At 36.7% G+C, this 21,358-nt stretch overlaps 1 protein-coding gene and 1 pseudogene across 1 annotated transcript in view; one reads left to right on the top strand and one right to left on the bottom strand.

Moving 5' to 3' along the window:
- The window catches only part of LOC107681349 (rhotekin-like), a 61,648-nt gene extending 41,774 nt beyond the window's left edge, over positions 1-19,874 (bottom strand). The window contains exon 1 of the mRNA XM_016477628.1: positions 19,618-19,874. Coding sequence (XP_016333114.1) covers positions 19,618-19,728 — 111 coding nt within the window. The 5' untranslated portion in view covers positions 19,729-19,874. The remainder of the gene's footprint in view (positions 1-19,617) is intronic.
- Positions 19,875-19,965: 91 nt separating this feature from the next.
- LOC107681340 (nitric oxide synthase, inducible-like) overlaps positions 19,966-21,358 on the top strand; it is a 7,017-nt pseudogene continuing 5,624 nt past the window's right edge.

The raw sequence follows: 21,358 nt of genomic DNA, 5'->3' as shown, positions 1-21,358 counted from the left end.
TTCTGATTTAAGTAGCCTATTATTAAAATGATTCAGATATCGCATGCCGTTGCGATATGCATATCGCGATATTTACATTTGCGATATTTCGATATTTCCGATATATCGTGCAGCCCTAGTGAGTAACTAATAACAGAATTTTCATTTTTGGGTGAACTAACCTTTGTAAATACTTCACCAGTTGAACCAACAGTATGAAGAGGAGACTTTGCTTTTACTATGGATGAATGGGCACACGACGCAGTAAATGGCTGTGGCATGCGCTCATTGATGACCTCTAACCTTATGAACCCTGAAGAGAGCCATGTCTGGCTTGGGCTGACCACTCGAGTTCATCTCAACAAAAGGCTAAACTTAGCTCAGCATTCCAAAGGCATATTTAAGATTTCTTGTGGATGTTAGAACAAAGAAAAGTGTGATGCGGTGAAATTTCATACCCAAACTATGCAATTAACAACTTTTTGGGAGGTAAAAACAAATATCAAGATCATTCCACCACCAGGCCAAATGTGACACCTGTACCTACTGAATTATGGAGATTATCTGAGGTGGATTCAGGTCACGCTGGGGTTCTAGGTGAGGTGAGAGGTCTGCCCTTTCCCAAGCATTTCATCATGCTCCTGGCTGGAATTCAAAGGCCCACAGGACATCATGGGTGGAGGCCAGAGTTATGAGGTCCTTTTTTTTTGTGCTAGCACAATAACATGCTACTGGGGTCGTTTTAGTTGCACAACATACCATAAGAAATGAACACAAGCAGCAGCCATCATCCCTGCTGGGCTGGACACACAAAGGCCACACTGATCCACCTGAGGGGAGGAACCCTGGTAAACACACTGCTGGTAGAATATAGAGAGACCTCTGTATCTGCTACAGATCCCTGTAAACAAGCTGTGTGAATGGAAAGAGAAATCACTAAATCCATGTAACTTCCTTAGTTCATGTTATTGACTGTGTGTAAAAACGACTGTGAACTGAAGAGATACAAAGATCACATTGTTGCCCTATGTCATTATGTCCTTGAGCACAACTGTGAGACTGTCAACTAGAAGAAGAGCACAATTAATTGCAACATTCTTGCTACATGGCAAAAAACATATGAAACATATTATTATGTTTATTTAACCAATATGATCATACAATCATACACTACCGTTCAAAGGTTTGGGTCTCTAAGTCTCCTATGCTCACCAATGCTGTGTTTATTTGATCAAAATATAGTAAAAATAGTAATATTGTAGAATATCTACAATTTGCATAGCTATTTTCTATTTCAGTATAATATAACTTTCAATATAATTCAATATAAAATGTAATTGCTTCCTGTGATGGCAAAGACAAATTTTCAGCATCCATTTCTCCAGCCCTCAGTGTTACATGATCCTTGAGAAATCATATTAATATGCTGATATGATGCTCAAGAAACATTTCTTATTATTATCAGTGTTGAAAACAGTTGTGCTGCTTAATATTTTTATGGAAATGTACTTTTTTTCATTATTTTTAGCATTTATTTTAAAAAGGAATCTTTTGTAATATTACAAAAAAAGTCACTTTTGATCAATTTAATGCATCCTAGAATTAATGTCTTCTTGCACCAAAGTTTCCAATACAGCTGGTGAGGAAGTGGCATTGAACATGACATTTATCTCTTTTCTGACTGATGTAATTCATTTCTCTCTATTTTTCCCCATTTATCAAGTTGTAGAAATACAACAATAGATTGAACACAAAAATAATATTTGCTATGGTCTCCCACGTACCTCTATAGAAGTTTACAATCCCAAAAATGTGAAAAGAGTCCATAATGATATTGGTTGAGCCAGTGTTACTGCTGTGGGACGCTCAAACAAACAGAAAAATGTTTTCATAGTGCTACAGAGCCACAGTGTTACACTTTTCAGAGAAATCAGCCTACAAATGGCTTATTTATAACTGTCTCTGCATATTAAGGTGGATACAGTATTTTTAACATAGAAAAATATATATAGTGTACCATCAGCAAGCTAAATATAGAGAAGGTGACCAAATAACCCATCAAACCTCAGGCAGGGACTAAAGAGCAAAAGCAAACCGCAACATTAAGCACTACCTGAGGGAGCAATCACTCCTCACAAAGGCACTTCCATATCTACAGCATGCTATTGTCTGTGCGGGTCAAGCAGAGATGACATCATACCAGCCAATCACGCTCATTAAGCTCAGCTATTTCCTGTTCCCATCACCCATCACTACAAGCAGGCTATGAAATCACAGCTTTGCAGCAACAAAAGGTTGTAAGTGACGACACCGGCAAAGTCTTCTTCTGGTTTTCAGGAGAGACAGAGACATCGTAAAGGAAGGACACAGAGAGGAATGTTCATGTAGTGCCAAGAATGTGGCTGCCTCGATTCTGAAATGGACTTGTTAAAACTTGAAAAGACTGACTGCAACTGCTAGCGCTAACAGTAGTCCCCAATCATTCAGAAAACCACAGGTTCCGGTCTCTGTGGCACTGGAGAATATATCAACCCCTTGTGCAAACTCTGGCTTAGCAAAATCATTTACCATTTTATGCTGTCAGACAGCCCAGAAAGTTAATTAAATTAATCTTTAAAACAACAAAGGAGTCCATAACCTCTTACTGTCATCCCTATAGTTTTTCTTTTTCAATATCTTGTGCTGTGAACATCTATTACTGCCCTCGTCCCATCTGTAACCAGTTCAATTGTAAGCTATACACAACTTGTGATGCCACCGTAACCAACCACAAAATGATAAATTACAAATTTTTTATGCTAAAATATATATTTTTAAAAACATACAATTATTGTGTTTTCATGATCAATGATTACTGTCATCATGACAAGTTCTCCAACCCTAATTAAGATTAGTTAGAAGGAATCCAACCTGTCTACAGGAAACAAATTCTACTTAGGGTTGCAGTGAACATGATCTTGCTAGATCATACAAAGAGTTAATTTTTCACATGAAGATCACATGGATGATTAAATTTAAACATCCAGACTCTTTCAAATTGACACAGGCTTGAAGCTAATCGACTTCTGAGAACTCAAGACTGCCAACTTTGAGATGCATGACCATGAATTATTTAAATGCTCCAGGAATTTATGAAGATGTCCTTCAGCTCAAAGAAGGTGCCTCCATGTCCTTTCATTATCACAGGCTACACATTTCAAGTCACATTGCAGGAATACTGAGCACATAATCGGGCTACTTGGTGAGGAGAACACGCACACTGAAGGAGCGAGGTGTGATCTCAGCATGGGTTAGGAGAAGAGCACAGTTTGGTCCCCCACACCACACCAAACCCCAGAGCTCGGGGGCTGAGGCAGTGTTCAGCATGTCATTTAGTGAGATACTGAGCGTTGCTAACATACAACAGCTGCAGGACAAAAGGACGCCTACTTTATTTCATAACCAAAGGAGGTTTCAAAAAAAAATATGGCATTTGATACGTACCTTGATATTTATCATATAGTTTATCATGTGCCACCTGCTTTCTAGTAGTATTAAATAAAAAATTGACACCATGATCCATCTACTTAGTAAATCAGGATGAAGGGTATGTGCCATAAAACTCTAATGTCTTGAAGCAAGAAAGGGGGTTTGTTTCCACACTTCTGGTAGCTTGACTTGAAAATAAGTAGTATATTCACACCATTAATATCACCAAGTGTGCAATTGTTTCCAAAGATAAGGCTAGCCAAATGAAGTCCATGTGGAGGCATTTTGCAAAGAGCTTACATTAAATTGTATTTTTCTTACTGGTGCTAATGAGTGTAGGCACAGAATACCAAAGAAATCACAAACCAGGCACAAACGTCCAACAACACACATTCATCGAATAAGACTTTGTCTTGTGTGGCTGCAGCTGCAGATCCAGGACCACTGGAGAAATAGTGCTGCTGCTTCTTTGTATTAAGCATTTACTGACAAGACGAAAAACACACCAAACTGACACAAACAATCAAAGACATTGTACATCAACATCATTGTAAGAGCAGCTGTATAATGGACAAGCACTCTCACAGAGTTTAGACACAACCTAACCACACTGGAAAACTGGCTGAGCAAGACAACATAAGAGATCCCTCACACCTCATTACAAAATGTATTTATTTGATCTTCACCTGCAGGCTTTTAAAACTTGACTTTATGCCAAACTAAGATTTTTAGTTATGTAAAGCATTTATTTTAAGTGTGCTATAGACACAGTTTGTATAATTTTGTATTTTATTATCATTTGATTGTTTAACTAAAAAGACTAATAACATAATTCAGAACTACTTCAGATGTACAAAAGCATTTTAAAGTAGCCGAATTCAAAAAAGGCAAAAAGATCAAGTCAGGTAATGAGAATACCTTTACCTTTAGACTCTGGGCAATCTGACGAATGTATATCATATTGAGATCCTCCAAAATACGAAGTTTCTCCTCCATGTCTGCGAGTCTGTCAATGGGCATCATTCAAGAGTGATATTCGTTCTCGATTTAAAGTTCAGACTCCCACTGCTCTTCAAACCGTTAATCTGTCTTGAGAGTTGAGAAAGATTTTTGGAAGAAGTTTAAATGGCGAGTATATGAATCACACGATCCAGACTTCAAAACGCATCCAAATTCAATCCACGGCGTATCCAAGCAAATCAGTTTTCACATCGCAGACCAGTTCCATGTGTTCGGAAACAACAGTTCAGGAGGTGTCATGCGTATGACAGCAAATATAACTGAAGACAACAACAACAAAAAAAGGCAGAGTAAAACGCTCGGCGCGTCCGCACGTCTCTCTCTTCACAACAATAGCCACTGAATCCAGTAGCCTAAATGAACGCTCTCTACTACATGAAAAGCAAAACGACTTTCCTAACACCCTCAAATCATGTTCTTGTTATCCCGTCTGTATAACTGGTCATTTACACGCAGTTTACTTCACTGAGTCCCTCTGTACTGATGTGAGTGTGTCTGTGTGCTCTAGTAGGACTTTCCCACAAAGGAGCATCACACAGTGCGCGTGGACTGACTGTACTGCCTTCATTCACCATTCAGCTCACAACTCGACTACACTACAGCACAACTACCGGCGCGACACAAACTACACGCCCTTCATAAACAAATGAACATTTGAAAATCAATTCTTGCAATCGCAAAAGCGTAATAATTATTCACATAAAACAGGATGAGGATTGGTGATTCAATACTGTTATAGAAGTTAATTTAAGAAAAAAAAAACTAACTTGTTGTTATTATTCATTTATGGGATTTTCATGGGAATTTATAATAGACTACAAAATATTAGCTAGCCGCTACTGCATTATCACTAGTAGCTAATAAGTGACAGCTAATTTAGGGGTGCATGGTTAACTTTGGCAGTTTATGTATATTTATTTTTTATTTTATGTTTAATATGTATTGATGGAAAACGGCAAATATCACACAAATCAAACTGTGAAAAGACAGTTGAAAAAAAAAATGCAAATATCATAGCTAAAAAAAAAAAGTTCATAACGCGATCTCCTGAGGTTGACAATCAAGATTTTCTAAAGCTTAAAGCAGTTACAAAATCTAAATGTTTTTAAGCATTTGAGCAATTCTATAAGGGTTTGACCCCCATGACTAGGGGAGCGCGTGGCACAAAGTAACTAAGTGTGAAATTACTGTGGATAAAAAAATTATACTCTGAACCCCATGTGGATATACACAATTTGAGAAAGTCAAAAAGTGTTACTTTGTGCCCCGCTCTCCCCCTATTTAGAACATCATATTGGACCTGTTACAACACAATGAATATAATCCCCAAAAAAGTTTTTTTTTATAATTTTTTGCCCAATTGTTTTGAATTAATTTTTAATTTAATTCTGAGCTATGTTTCTTTTTCTTTTCTTTTTTTAAATTGTTATTCTTGTTGGTTCTCTTTTTTTGTTTTTGTTGGCTGTTTCAGGAATGGTGTCTGCATGCTGAATATAAGAATATTAACTATAGAAAACAAAGAGTCCATCTGTCCTCTCTACAATGAGAACAGTGCTTTGTCTAAGTAACTGCAGTCTGCCTAATACTTTCCACATAATGATGGCATCCAGCTTCATAAATCCAAGACAATTTGTCATCTTGATTGCCAAGCGGTGTTGTATCGATCATTTCAACCTGTCAGGTAATACATTTATTGGACTAGACACATTTTATTTTCTACAGAGAATCACTATACTGAAATATATATTTCATAAAGTGGCTTATGCATGTTAGCAGGGTATCAATCTTTAATATATGCTCAATTATTTAAAATGCCACAGTTCAATTTCAGAGTACTCAAAAGATTCCTCTCACTGCAGTGAGTAGTAAAATCAATGAATCAGAGCAAACAGAACGTGCATTTATAGACTTTCTGTGGTCTACAGGTCTATATTTTCAATTACATTCTTTTTCTTTCATTCTTTCTCTTTGGATCTTTGTAAACTTTGAAGGGAAAATACGGTTTATTTAATGATATTCCATAAATGTTATCTAATAGCCCTTCAGACTATAAAATAAACATATCTTATCCTATTGAATTTGTATTAACAGCCCATTCAGTTTCTTCATATTACATATTACATTCATAATCAGCTTCTCTGATGCACGCCAAACCACAATGTTATTGACTCGCAGAAAGAAAGTGGTCTGTAGTGGCAACATGATTAAAGCAGAACATGTCCATCAAAATATGCTTCCTAAGCTACACCTACAAATATTAATCAGAAGGGTTTCTACTGGCAATTAAGAATATCAGACAATTTTAATAATAATCAGTCACACAATAATGGATCATGCATATTCAGATTATCTCTGATGCACCATAACGTCTCAGGTTACTTATGTAACCATGGTTCCCTGAGTAGGGAACGAGACACTGCGTCCTCTAGGGGTCGCTATGGGGAACGCCTCGTCGTGACCCGTGTCTGAAGCATACATTGGTTGGTGTTTTTTCAATGTATGCTTCAGACACGGGTCACGACGAGGCGTTCCCCATAGCGACCCCTAGAGGACGCAGTTCGAAGTTCCCATGAAAGGGAACTTACAAATCTTCTCACTCCATAGTCTCTTTTGATACATGGACACGCACGCAATGGGAAACACAGAGATGTGATTCATTATTTTGCTTAAGTCTTGGGAGACAGAAAGCAAAAATAGACAGCAAAATGTGGGCTCCAAGGGAGTGGTACTCTGTGTTTGTGAAAACAAGGTAGACACAGGGGTCTTGACTTTGTGAAACTCAATCTACCATATGTGCATGAAAGTTTTTGCATTCTTCTTTTAAGGACTGTAAAATTTTGCACATAGAAAAGTAGGGAACTAAACGACTCACAATGTGTTATATGTAACAAGTGGTCTCCTAACTACAGTAATCGGTAAAGATCTACTCTCTCATCTAACACACTAATCTACATAATTTGTATCCTATTTGACTTTACCTGCTGGTTAAACAATGGAAAACGTCAGTTACTCAAAGAGAAAAAAATCATGGCCTAATGGATAGAGAGTCGGACTTGTAACCCGAAGGTCGCAGGTTCGAGTCTCAGGTCCGGCAGGAATTGTCGGTGGAGGCGCTCTCTCCACCTTCAAAACCACGATTGAGGTGAGACCCTTGAGCAAGGCACCGAACTCCCAACTGCTCCCCGGGTGCCGCAGCATTGGCTGCCCACTGCTCCGTGTGTGTGTTCACGGTGTGTGTGTGCACTTAAAAAAATAATAATTCTTATTATTAAGAATAAAGCATTATTTCTAACTAACAAGGGCTATGAGATGCAGAATGAGCACACAATGATCACAATTATAAGGCTTAGAAAACTGGATGTCAACCTTGAGGGCAAACAGCAATTCGAAAGAGCTATTACACAAATAAAAGTGTGTGAAAGGTGGTCTCTGCACTCGCTTACGTTGCTCACACTTACATTACATTTCTGTACTGAAGAAGCAATTGAGCTATTATACAGTGATAATGAGAAAAAGCCACCATAGAAAATTGTCTAGAAGATGTAGCCATGAAAAGAAGCAAACACAAAATGTTTTTGATGGCATTTACAATAGCTGAATGAAAGCTTTTGGACCTTTGACAAGTGGTTTGTGTAACAGCCACCATTCCTTGTTTTTTCTCCAGTTATGCTGCTAATACTAATCCCTCAGAATTTTTCTATGCTAACTGAGTTACATAACAGGACATTCACATGTTTTAAGTCAGGATGGGTTGGTGCACCCATGATGTATGAACCCATCATTACAAACAAGATGTGAGGTGAAAAGGAACCTCTGACAGTCCTTTGTTCCTCATCGGATGTACTGAAGCACATAGGGATATTTCCTTTTTCCCAATCAAGCATAGAAGAACAGAAACGGCTTCTTGTTTGGGTGGCCGGTGTGATAAAGCAAGAACTCCTTAGGTGGCAAGCAGGAGGAATTTGACTGGGTGGAGTAAGGAAATACCATACTGAAGTTACCACAACACTTCAGGTTTGCTTTACACTTCAATCTAAGGAAAGGAAGTATTGTGACAGGAGGAAAAGGCTCTTTTTTAAAACAACACATAGCTAAATTTATGTTTTAATTGTGTAGAGTTATTTTCTGCAGCACCTCTCTAAGCTCAGTGAGTTTTTACACCCTTTAAAAGATAAGTGAAAAAGACACCAGCTAATTCAAAGTGTAGCTCGTGTTGTGTTTTTAATTAATTTGGGTTGAAGTTCAATCAGGGCACATCTGTGAAACAAACAGAGGGAAGGGCAAGGCCTCTAACAAGGGCTGCTAACCACTACAAAGAGCCTCAGCTGCTATACAGCCCCATCTCAAAAACACAGTATAACCCACAAGAAACAGAAAGAAGAGGCCCAGGCACTGTAAACACACACACACAAGATTTTAGAAGAATAATGGTGTCAATTTAATTAGATGCTATGAAACTAATTAAACAGACTAGTTCAGAAACATACACAAATTTATCTGCTTTTGACTGATTTGATCTTTCCTGTGTTCTTGCATTCTCTCAGACCTCTACTGTACTTTATTTATATGCTCTACTGGATGTAAATATCATGGTATGCAGTTAGATCAAGGGCCAGCAGATGGCTGATCCCACACACAATGAAACATCAAGGACAATTTTATGAAAATTAGTTTAATAAAATTAGCAAATTCTGTCCTATCATGCTAAATGTCTTTAGGCAAGACTACACACAACATACCACAACCTTTCATACACTGTTACATTTATACAGCTCTAATCCCCAGCACCAAGTCACAACAAGCAGTTGAAGTTCTCACATTTCTTATAAAAACAAACAAAAATAAAACAAAACGATCAACAAAACAAACCAAACAACAAAACAAAACAAAACATAATCAACCCAAACAAAAAACAAACAAAACAAAAAAGCTTAACAAAACAAAACAAGCAAAAGCAAATCAGCATAATGGAGTCACTGCCTGATTGTCACTACATTGAGACTTTTCACCACAAAGAAGCAAAGAACCGATTCTTAAACCCAGCTTTCTATAAAAGTTTAGGTCCTTTGGGGTCTCCTGAACTTCCTGTCTGCTCTGAGCCTGCTGCCAGTGTCACCGTGCTAACATGCTCCACATGTCCACTGGCAGTGAGTTTCTCTAAAGCTCATCAGCTCCCTGGAGATGTTTCATTTCTAAAGTCAGCTGCAGCTGGTGTGATCTGGCCACCGTCCCAGGACCCCTCCACTGCCTACAAATCAACCCCCTCTCTCTCATACATACAAACACACACAGACAACATAAATCAATATTCCACATGCTATACAGAAAACTCATTAAATACTTTTTTAAAATGATTTGATTCACAGACTCCATTTAAACACCACTCTCATGGATTAATTAACATTTATTTATTGCAGATTTTCAATTAGACCACACACATCAATATCAACTGGAAAAAAAAACAAGAGGGCTTGTAACACTATTCATTAGTCCCCATTAATAGTACGACTGAAGTACAGCATGTCAAAGAGCAGAATCAATGTGTTGATGCTTAGAGCTGATAAGCCATTGACTTTAAATGTCCTCAAAAAAGATCAACGTCTCCCCCTAATGGACAATTCTTAAAACATTATTTACAGCAGACTGGCTAAATTTCCAATGTAAATACAGCAAAACTTAATATTTCTAAGCTTCATTGCCTAATGCATAAGTTAACCAAATCAGCAACAAACCACAGCAATAAAAGGTCAAATAAAGCCATATAAGGCCAGGCCAGAACGGCAAACAGGGCGCCACTGTTTTTATGTTTCTGTTTGGTTAGGTTTTCTTTCCAGTGAGGGGAAAAAGCAGCTGTCCAGGAGAGAAAAGTCTCAGACACATGACAGTTGCATGTGGAAACATCATTCTAAACTCAGAACAGTACACTTTTGAAACAGTAGCAGACAACCAAGACATTACAGCTACTCTATGTTTATGTCACTATGAATAAGATTCAGGCTATACCTGTCATCCAGAAGATGCTTATATATACACATACAAACAATTCTGGGGGTTGTTTGAGGACAGTTTTGGGATTGAACACACAATATGTATTTGTGTTACCTGCAGATGCTTTATTATTAGTATACAACCATCTTCTTTGCACGTTGTGCTACCTCATATTTAACATTATATAATAATAGAAAGAAAGGGGAGTGAAGACATAAAAACATTAGAATACCTAGAATGTAAGACATTGTATCGTAATGCCACGTAGTCTTAACATAGTTCAATCTGAACACCTGTAAAGGCAAAGCAGCTTCTAGGTTTTCGGTTTCTCATCAATCATCAAGCTCTAGAGGTTTAGAGATACATGACCTTGGGTTAATGGCCTAGTAGTCAGATCTCTCGCACTGACACAGAAAGAAACAGACCATCCGAGATGAGTCAACTGGATGAGTAAAGTAAATTCACACTTAGGTCTCACACTTTGGACTGTTCATTACGTAATTCAACTTCCTCTGACAACATCACAAAGACTCCCACACAAGCGTGAATAATAAGGGAACATCACGTCTTTCTGAAACAATTAACCTAACAGCAAGCTAAGTTGATCTAACGGCACTGTGATGCAATTGTTCTGGCACACCATCATCTTATTATCAGAGTAAATGTAGTGCTCTTAAGAGAGCATTTAGCAGCCCACGAGAGTGAGTTCTCAAAATACACCAAGAAGTGTGTTAATGACATGGATAAAAATACTCTAAAGATGACAATGAGATTAAGGTAAATCTATTTATTTTTTATCTTACCAAAGTAACGTTTTACAAGATGTACCAGAAGAGGTTGTGTTTCTTCCTATTAGCCCATGCCATGCTTTCTTATGTTGGATTTTACGGCTCTAGGCCTTACTACAGTAATAGAACAATAGAAATAGACCAGAATTACCAAGTGTCCCAACTGTTATCAACATTGATAATAATAAGAAATGTTTGAGCACCAAATCAGTATGTTAGAATGATTTGGGATCATGAAGGATCATGTGACACTGAAGACTGGAGTAATGACTGCAGTTCAGCTTTAACATCACATAAATAAATTATGTTTTAAAGTATATATTAAAATAGAGAGAAGTTATTTTAAACTGTAATAATCTTTCACAATATTACTATTTTTAGCAAATAAATGCAGCCTTATTGAACATGAGAGGCTTCTTTCAAACTCATAAATTAAACAGTAAATATATTTGCAATCAATCCAATTAAAATAAAATAAAACATGTGCACCATTCTTCTAACTAGGTACACTTTACATTCATCCAAAAAAATAATAGTAATAAAATAAAAATGTAAAAAATTGTTTAAACTATGCACAAAACAAGAGAAGAAAAGTGTTTTGATCATTTTTCATGGCATTTATCAGTAAATACCTCCATATTTACATTTATTCGCAAAGAAGATGCTTTAACCAAAGTAAGCTACAAATGAGTAAAAACACAAGCAAAGTATCTGTATGTGCCTCAGAGTGTCATCCTCACAGAGATGTAACAGTGGCCAACGAACACAGCGCTGGTGCACAACGCTAGTTAATAAATGTTAACAAATACCAGACATTCTTAAAGTGTGGCCACACACACCAACCCCCTGCTGACTCCGCTTTAATGTGATTAGGCTGGGAATAAATTAAGATTAACTCTCACTATCACAGCCTAGAAATGACCCTGGTCAACGGCAGCGGCTGACTGAAGGCAGATTACCTAAGAGAGGTCTAAAAAACTATGTTACAAAACATAAGACATTTTAATCTTGTCATTGTGGAATAAAAATACTCAAATACTGGCTTAAGAGTACAGACAGCATTAAAGCTCAACAGATCAGAGTGGGGAATATGAGGATTAATGCTATTTTTAGCCACTGAGGGCATTGTGAGTGAACGGTCAGATGTTCACGGGTGTCAGTTTGGTGTCTGAAGACACACTGAGCAGCATGATAGCACATTATTGACATGAGCTGTTTGTTCATATAACATCACTGTGTTACATAGCAGCCTCACAAGAGTGTTTTGCACAGATGTTTGTGTGAAGTGTTGTTTCTGAACGTTGCTCTGTGTCAACACTATTACGCATACAGGTATGTAATGACTTGGATCACATCAAGAAATGACGTACAGAACAGTGTCTGTGTGAGTCAGCTGTGGTCTTCATCACTTTTAGAGCACAAGCCTGTGTGTGAACAATGCCATGTTCACAGCACATAGTGGGACCGAGTTTCACGGACGAATAGAAAGACGGGAGAAAGCGCAGAGTCCATCAAGTCCACTGGGTAAACGCTCAAACTGTTTACATTTTTACTGTTTACTCGGATCATTTCCTAGATTCACAGACCCATGAACACTCGCCAATGTTTGGGAGTAACCAAATAAAAGTAGCGACACTAACGGTAGTTCAGCTGTTTTCAAAACAGTAACACGTTGTTGTTTTTCCAGTAACAAGCTACTTCTTCCAACAAAATGCAGCATCACTGTTTTTGTGTCATCACTGTTTTTTAAGATTCTTTGATGAACATAAAGTTCTAAAGCACGTCATTTATTTGAAACTGAAATCTTTTGTAACAATGTAAATGTCTTGAAGTTTTTTGATCAATTTAATTATTTACTGATTCATATATAGCACCTGGTAAATCAATTCAGTTTAGCGAATCATTTCATTTGAACGGTTCATGAAGAAAAACATTTCACCAATTCAATTCATTCAATATTTGCGGCATTTACATCTACACATACATACATTTTATATGATAAACTGGGTTGTTTCAAGTCGAATTAGAGTAATTTTGTAGTTTAATGCTGTTGTTTTCTTGTGCCAGATGACTGAAAAAACAAATTAGGCAAATATAATTAAAAAAAGACACTATCTTATATAGTTTCATTGTAGTTCAAAAAAGTTCTAAGTACCAAACTAAGACCTTTTCCAAAGTTTAGCTTAGCTTTACTGCAGCTGAACTACATCACACAGTTTCAAAGTAGTTTCGCCAAAACACTGACACTCTCACACGCTCGAACATTTAAGAGGATGCTGTTTATGAAAAACCATCCACTTTGAAGATTACCTCTCTTATGACACAAACACAAGCAACTACAACTAGTATAATCACAGTGCTTGTTGAGAACTGTGTGTGGGCATGCTATTGCTAAAGACACACAGTGTGTGACTCGCGTCCTTTTTTCTAGACAGACAGGTACTACCCATGAATGAAATGAATCCCCTTAAGCTGAAGCCAGTTGATTTAGAAACAGTTAATGACATTAACAAAAGTCCGGGCCTCGACTTTGTCTCATCCCTTTCAGTCTGGAAGATTTTCCTTCAAGCTACGAGACAAACACTCAACCTCCTGGAAAGAGCAAGGTTAAGGATTCTGGAATGCCTGAGTAGTTTAGATAATGAAACCAGGTCTTTAAGCAGGGAAAGTTAACCCTTCAATTTAAACTGAAATAGAAAAAAAACGTTAAGATTTAAATCAGAATGAGTTTTTTAACTGTAGTGGCAAGAAGCTGCTGAAGTAAAAACCAACATACAGCAATGATTTTAGCATTAGTCAACATACACATTTAACTGGGTGTTAGTGCATGTTTGGAAAGGATGACAGAGTTTAATAAAATGTCTTGCTAATAGGTGACAAGTTTCATTATTAATGTTAACAAACATTATAACATTCTAAATCGATTAACAGAACATTATTGTGTGCACATTCACATGAAAACTTTAAACATAGACAGTGAATGTAAGTGAGAGGAGACAGATCACTAGTGGACAAAACGAATGGGAGAAATAATAATGGTTTCAATAACTATGAAGACCTTTTGGTTTATTCTAGAACATGCTTGAGCATTAACTTACCAGCCTGATTTGAGCTAAAGACGTGACAGTTAACAAACCATTGTTCTCTTATTGCTGCTTTGGAACGATATGTATTGTGAAAACCACTATACAGACTAAACTAAACACACACAACAGAAAGCGATAAAATATCCCCTTAAGAAGAAGAGAGAGAGGAGGAGAACACACATTCAACAAATGAAATCTCCGACATTGATGGTCATGATGCAAGCCAGGAGATACTAGCAACCTGCCTTCATTGGTCTAACAAGAAAAAAAAAAACATCACATGACAAGTCCAATTGTATGAATAATGTCCATGTCAGCTGCACAAGTGAGATAAGATAAGAGTGGACTGAACATCTTGATGTCCTTGAACACAAGATCCAGGGTTGAGTCCTGAACTATTTGACATTCTGCTGTTGTGAACATCTGAGCCTCTATTCATTTTTAGGACGAAAACATGCCAATACTGAAGGGTGTTATCAGCAAAGTCAACGTCAGCAAAATACTGTGCCTGTTTCCAATATCCACAGTGTGTAGTAACGTATTTGGTGGCTACTGTACACATGACATTTATAAAGAACTGCAACACAGTGTATTCGGTCACCTGTTCATATCATATTTTGCTATAAATAGAAATATTCATTACACTTTATTTTAAGGTGTCCTTGTTACAGTAGTTAAGCACTGAGTAATATTAATTAACAACATCTACTTACTGTAGGATTAAGATTAGGGTTTGTTTTAGGGTAAAGTGCATGCAACAATGCATAATTTACTGTTATTACAGTAATTTTTATTACATTAGCTGTCACCCCTTTAATCTACCGAATTATGCATACAGTATATGCATGCACATGTATGCAAACCATGTAAACTACTAAAAAATAGCCATGACTTGTTTAAATATATTTTTTATATATGTTTTAATATATTGATATATTCTCTTGTATGATTTATAGAAATATGAATATGCAGCAAAATAAGCCTAAGAATGGGATTGTTTTTTTTTTTTTTTTTTTTTACACTGGAATGTCTTATATGCAGTGTTTCCAACACTCCTCTTTATGGTCTCTACCATTTCTTGCACTACACAATCACAGGATGTTGTTCTCATTAATAGAGGTTTTTGCCAATATACTTCTTGGGTTCTGGGTTTGGTTCAACAAAAAAAACAAAAAAAACATTGAAAGTGAAAAAAAGCTGTTGTCACTGAAACTCAAACATCCCCTCTCTTTTATATACAGAATTCAAACAGCTCAATACACCTCTTCTCAGCTCTCAAGGTTCAAGAGTGCCTGGCATACTAACCAAATAGAGCGAGGCTCCTATGACATCAGAGCGTGGACAATTATCCTCCTATCCGGTTCCTCTTAACAGGGCTTTTTGCCAGGGACCAAGAGAACCCTTCGTTTAAATCCAAAAGCATGTGCTCCTGTCTGGGCCCCAGTGTTGAAAGATTCCCCATTGTTCTCTGGGGCCTGGTGGTTCTTCTAACATGCTGGAGGGGAAGTTTTTGCATTTCTTCAAGATATCAGCTCCTTTCTAGCTTATGGCATGTGCTGCCTCATTCTAAACAAAGGCACCATATGAGTGCAATGTGTGACCTTACAAGTCCTTGGAAAGCCAAATATATGAGTGGAATTACTTTAAAACCTTCAGCTACAGATGAAAGTGTGCACAGAGAATCATTTGTATTCTATAATGCAGTGGTTTTCAAACCCTGGGTCATGACCCTCAGGTGGGTCGCCAGGATGATTTAAGGATAATATATATGTATGTACTGTATGTAACAAAATTCAAGATTCAGGGAAGAAACTTAACTTTAATAACTAAATAAACATAAACAACAAACTGAAAGTAAGCGGCAACCAACTCACAGCAGAATCCAATGTACGTTTGTGTTTGCACTCTGTTTTTGTAGTGTTGAATATTGTAACCAATCACAGACATGTCTGTTGATTTCTGGAAAGCAATGGCCAATCAGAGGGGTGTTTGTTCAGTCCTGAGTTTAGATGCAATGTAAATAAGAGATGAATTGTGCCATGTAGAGAGATTCACTGATTATAGCAGAATTTTGCAATCAGATTTTTCAGGATTCTGTGATGCAATATTGTAAATGTATTTACTGTCGTTTTAATCAGTTTAATGTGTCCTTGCTGAATGAAAGTGTTCATTTCATTTAAAAAAAATTTAAAACATGTACTGACCCTAAACTTCTGAATGTTACTGTACGTCTACAATAAATATTCTTCCTTCCCTATAAAGCAGTGTCAGAGTATATGGTCAAGTGCTCAAAGCAAATACACAGGAGAGCCCATCAATGGAGAAAACATCACCATAAAAAAAATACAGTCTGGAAAAAACAGCAACTCAGACTGTGCAAACAAGCAAATTTGCCTGCTGGAGGAAAATGTAGCCTACATAATACATGTCTAAGGAAAGCAATGCTTTAGGTACGAGGTACATTTGTCTCAGCAGCATCAATACTATTGAGCAATCCTCTTGGAGAATCCAGTACAGAGTGAATTAAGCAGAACTCAGTTAGGAAAGAAGCAGGCGCTGTGGGAGGAAGGGTGTGTCTGGTGGTATGCAACCTACATCACTTTTAACTTCCTTCAAGGAAATCTATATGTGGCAGAGTCCTCAGCAGGCAAACACTGTGGTTTTAATGGACCATGTTGTAAGCAAACCAAAAGAATGTATGCAAACTAAGCAAATCTAAAAACGACAGTTTGATTTCAATGGCAACTGGCATGACAGAGCATAACCCAAGTAAAATGTAGCAATTTGCAGCAGTTGCAGTTGCAATTAAAAAAAAGTGCACTGCAAAGTTAACGTCAGCATTAAATAAAGTCATTACTCAAGATCTGTGAGCCAAATTTTCCATTACTGCTTTGAAGTCTACTTAACTGAGCCAGCAATCTTCCTTCTTTCTACCGCTCGCTATAATTGCTTCACCTGAGCCTTCACACACAGCCTGTTTCACACACAAACTGGGGCAAGATATTGTAAAGTTCAATCAAGACACCCATCTCTGCGTGTGCAAGCAAAGGTAAGAAAATCTCATTAAAAAGATTCTCATTAAGCCATATTGATTTCCAATCAGCAGCCACGGTGAAGACATCAAACAGTAGAATACATCTCATCCAGTCTAAAGGGGGTAATATGATGTCAGTGGGGAACTGGGGCATCTTAAAGGCTTTTGAGCAAAGCACACAATGACTTGAGTGAAATCACATGCATCTTGAATGAGGGGCTGAATTAGAAAGTACATTTGGTGCCTAAATGATACTGATATAGGCTAGTGGGCAAATCTTATCAGTGATAGAGATATGCAAACTCAGATTACAGCAGTTCAAGAATAAAAACAAAACAAACCTTTATAATACTTGAATGAAAATAAATACAAATAATTTCATTTAAGGATTAGAGAAGTTTTGGGAGCTTAGGATTTAAAAAAAATATTTTTTACTCACAAATCTTAAACTATAAAATAGAGTTTGCCATAACTAGCACAATGCATATTATTCATAAAAATGGCCATGAAGTTTTAAGATTTTTTTCTTGGTTTTCCAAGACTTGAATCCTGGTTCTTTAAAGGAAACAACAGGTGTTCAGGGAGTAAAATAAGAAATATCTTGTAAATATTTTTTGTTGTTTCAGCTTATTTTATTGTTTATATCATTTTAAGTCATCTTTAGGCCATCCTGCAGGTTTGCTAAGGTCCTGGTGAGCTCCGGTCCCCTAGTTGAGAACCATTACTATAAACAAAAACTGAACCAAAAGCGGTGACACAGTGCATGTGATTTTTCCTGTACATTTAGGATAAGCACATGATTTAAGATCCCTGAAAGTCAAATCAACTTTTGACATGGATATAAATCCTCCTGCACAAAACGTAAACATAAACATATTGTCACCAAAGCAAAATGAAGACTATGGACCCAAGCCATACAAGGAATTTAGAGCTGCCACTGGGACTCTACACATCCAACAGCCACACTCGGAACCAACCACGCTTCTTTCCATCTCACCACAGCAGGCTTCGTATAAAAATAATTAGGGGTTAGGCAGAGTTCTCTTTACTCAACCTACTCTGGGATAATCATATACAGATGCCATGAAGCCCTTTCCCCTTAAAAGAATGCAAGGGATCTACTGCAGTGTTTGATAAGATCATGTGTACTTGAGGACAATGACAAATAAGCATGTCAGAAATTATAAGAAAGGAGAAATATATACTGAAACGTTTGTGCAAAGCTTTTGGAAATGCAATCTTTCTATTCATGTTTGTTTCACACATTTAAAAAAAATGAAAAAAAAAGTTTAGACCATTTTTTAAGAAAATGTTGTTTTAGTGACTGAAAATGTCAAGCGGTGTAACCATCAAGTAAGTACTAAAGTTATTTCTTATAATATATATATATTATATATAAATTGTTTTAAGTTAAAATATGTTCAAGGTAGAAAGCATAGGCAGTGCTGAATGAGATAAGATTACTTACAAATTGTAGTCCGTTACTGATTCCAAATTACATGCCAAAAATTGTGGTTCGTAACATAATCAATTACATTACACATTTCAGCTAATATAATCAGACTACTTTGATTACGTAATCTAGATTACATAAAATTGTTTCCAAGCACTGAGTTTAGTTTTTTTTTATTAATTAACTAAATTAATTGTTTAATATTCTTGCATTCTGATGCCTTTTCAAAAAAAAATTTTTTTTAATTAATTTATTATTTTTAATTTATTTATTTTTTAATTCAACTACCTTGACACTCAGTGTGGGTCAAGTCACAGGGGTTCAACGTACAAAATAACTTCCTGCATGTCGCATCCTGCAAGTCTTATCATCTGAAATCATCTGAAATGTTTTTTTAAAGAAATAACTATAAAAGACTGTGCCAAACTGCTTATGCCAAGAGAATTTCAACTTTCTTTCTTTTTTACACTCTCGGGACAGTTACACCACCTAGACATTTTGACTTAGAGTCTCACAATAAGCCACCAATCCGGACAATACAAAACATCACGTCATTCAACCATTATGTCATTTATTCTGTTTGTATGAAATACATGTCCCGTTATCTCCTATTTAAACTACTGTGCAAATATACAATTTGATATAAGATAACACCCCAAAATAAATAACATTAATAGTATAATGGTGTAAAACAGAGTACACGTCCGACTGTAAGTTACTAGTTACTGTAAGTTACACTTAGCACATTTACTAGAGTCCAGCTGAGCCTCTGGACAGAGTGATGACCGGAGCTTCATTTACCTGCGGGGTTTCCATGAAAACACTTTGTCTGAACTTTCCACGGCGGATCTCCATCTCCAGCGCGGAGCCCCGAGCGATAGTCGCTCTCGCTGTCTGATTTCGGCTAAACATTCGCGACTTTTTAACTTGACCCCTCACTCCCGAGAAACGCTGTTTATTCTCACAGACCTGAGACCAAGCCGCAGTTTGGTTTGGAGACGCTCCACGCTGTCACATTCACGTTCATGTAAATCATATGACCTCTCTTACAAACTACAACAGCAAGACGGATGATAGCAAACAGTGCACTACTCTACTGCTCTCACCACTTTAATCTCGCATCAACAAAGCGGAGATGGTCCTCACTGCATGAGGACAAAGCGTGTGATTGAATTCCCTGAGCAGATGAGCTCCGAGTTACTTTCCGAGATGATGAGCCAGGTAAAACAGCGTCCTCTGTTGGCGGATGAGCCGTATATCAACAAAAACACGTAGGCTACTGCAGGCCAGACAATTGTAACGTTGAACTCTTCCTAAAAGAGTGGGGATATTAAAAAGGTTACATTTCTGACGTCGCTACCTAGATACTTTGACGCGACAAAATGGCGCAAACACGATGAGCGTTTCAAGCTAGAAAAGTTACATGCTAAATTGGGGACTGGATTAAACAGACTAGAGTTTGAAATTGAGGAGTGGCAGTTTGGCAGAGTTTGGTGACCACAGATGTAAAATATACCTACTAAGAAATTACACTTTAGTAAAGGTATGGATTATGTCTGAATTTTACTCAAGTATCTAGCCCAAAACATACTCGAGTGAAGGTAGGCCTGAAAAGATTCCCCATTTGGTTAAATAGCCTACAAAATCTGTTTTATTGCCTGACTGGGCAGTTTGTTAAAATCCTCAGATTTTAAGCTTCAGAACAGCTTTAAACTTTCAGGTCAAGCTTTGGTAATTTAGCATCTTTTGTCTTGACTAACTTTAGGCTACTCTTCTAATTCTTCTAGAATTCTTCTAATTCCTATAATCCTTTATAATTCTTAATCTTTGTTGTAAGGCATAGCCTACTATGAAGTCTATGATAGGGTACTAAAAGGAAGATAGAAAGTAAATTCAGAATTAAGTGACAATATCTATGGCAAGCCGTTTTAACATTTAATCTATAAACCGCACTAGTATCTAATTTAATGTTACTAGTACTTATTTTTTAGATACTAGTATCTTTTCCATTAAGTACTAGTACTTATTCATTAACTACTAGTGCTTATTCTTTAGGTACTAGTGCTTATTCTTTACGTACTAGTATTTTTTGTAAAGTTACTAGTACTTATTCATTAGATACTAGTACTTATTGATTAAATACTAGTACTTATTTATTAGATACTAGTACTTATTTATTTGATACTAATATTTATTCATTAGATACTAGTAATTATTCAATAGATACTAGTACTTATTTCAATAGTGACTAGTAACTATTATATTGTTACTAGAAAAAAATTACATTTTTGCCATTGACTTCTATGGGGATCCATCATTGAGATATCAACTATTCAGTTTGTACTAGTATGTATTCCACTAGTGACTAGTACTTAATTTTTATGCAGTAGTAGGTATTCATTAGGTACTGGTACATATTTTTTAGATACTCATTCATTAGATACTAGTACCTATTAAATAGACACTAGTACTTATTCATCCGATACTAGTACTTATTATTAGATACTAGTACTTATCCATTAGATACTAGTACTTATTTTTT

The sequence above is a fragment of the Sinocyclocheilus anshuiensis genome, unplaced genomic scaffold (genome assembly GCF_001515605.1).
Source record: "Sinocyclocheilus anshuiensis isolate Anshui unplaced genomic scaffold, SAMN03320099.WGS_v1.1 scaffold697, whole genome shotgun sequence".
Classification (NCBI taxonomy): Eukaryota; Metazoa; Chordata; class Actinopteri; order Cypriniformes; family Cyprinidae; genus Sinocyclocheilus; species Sinocyclocheilus anshuiensis.
Note: the sequence above shows the minus strand (reverse complement) of the source record. Positions and strands in the feature narration are given on the sequence as shown.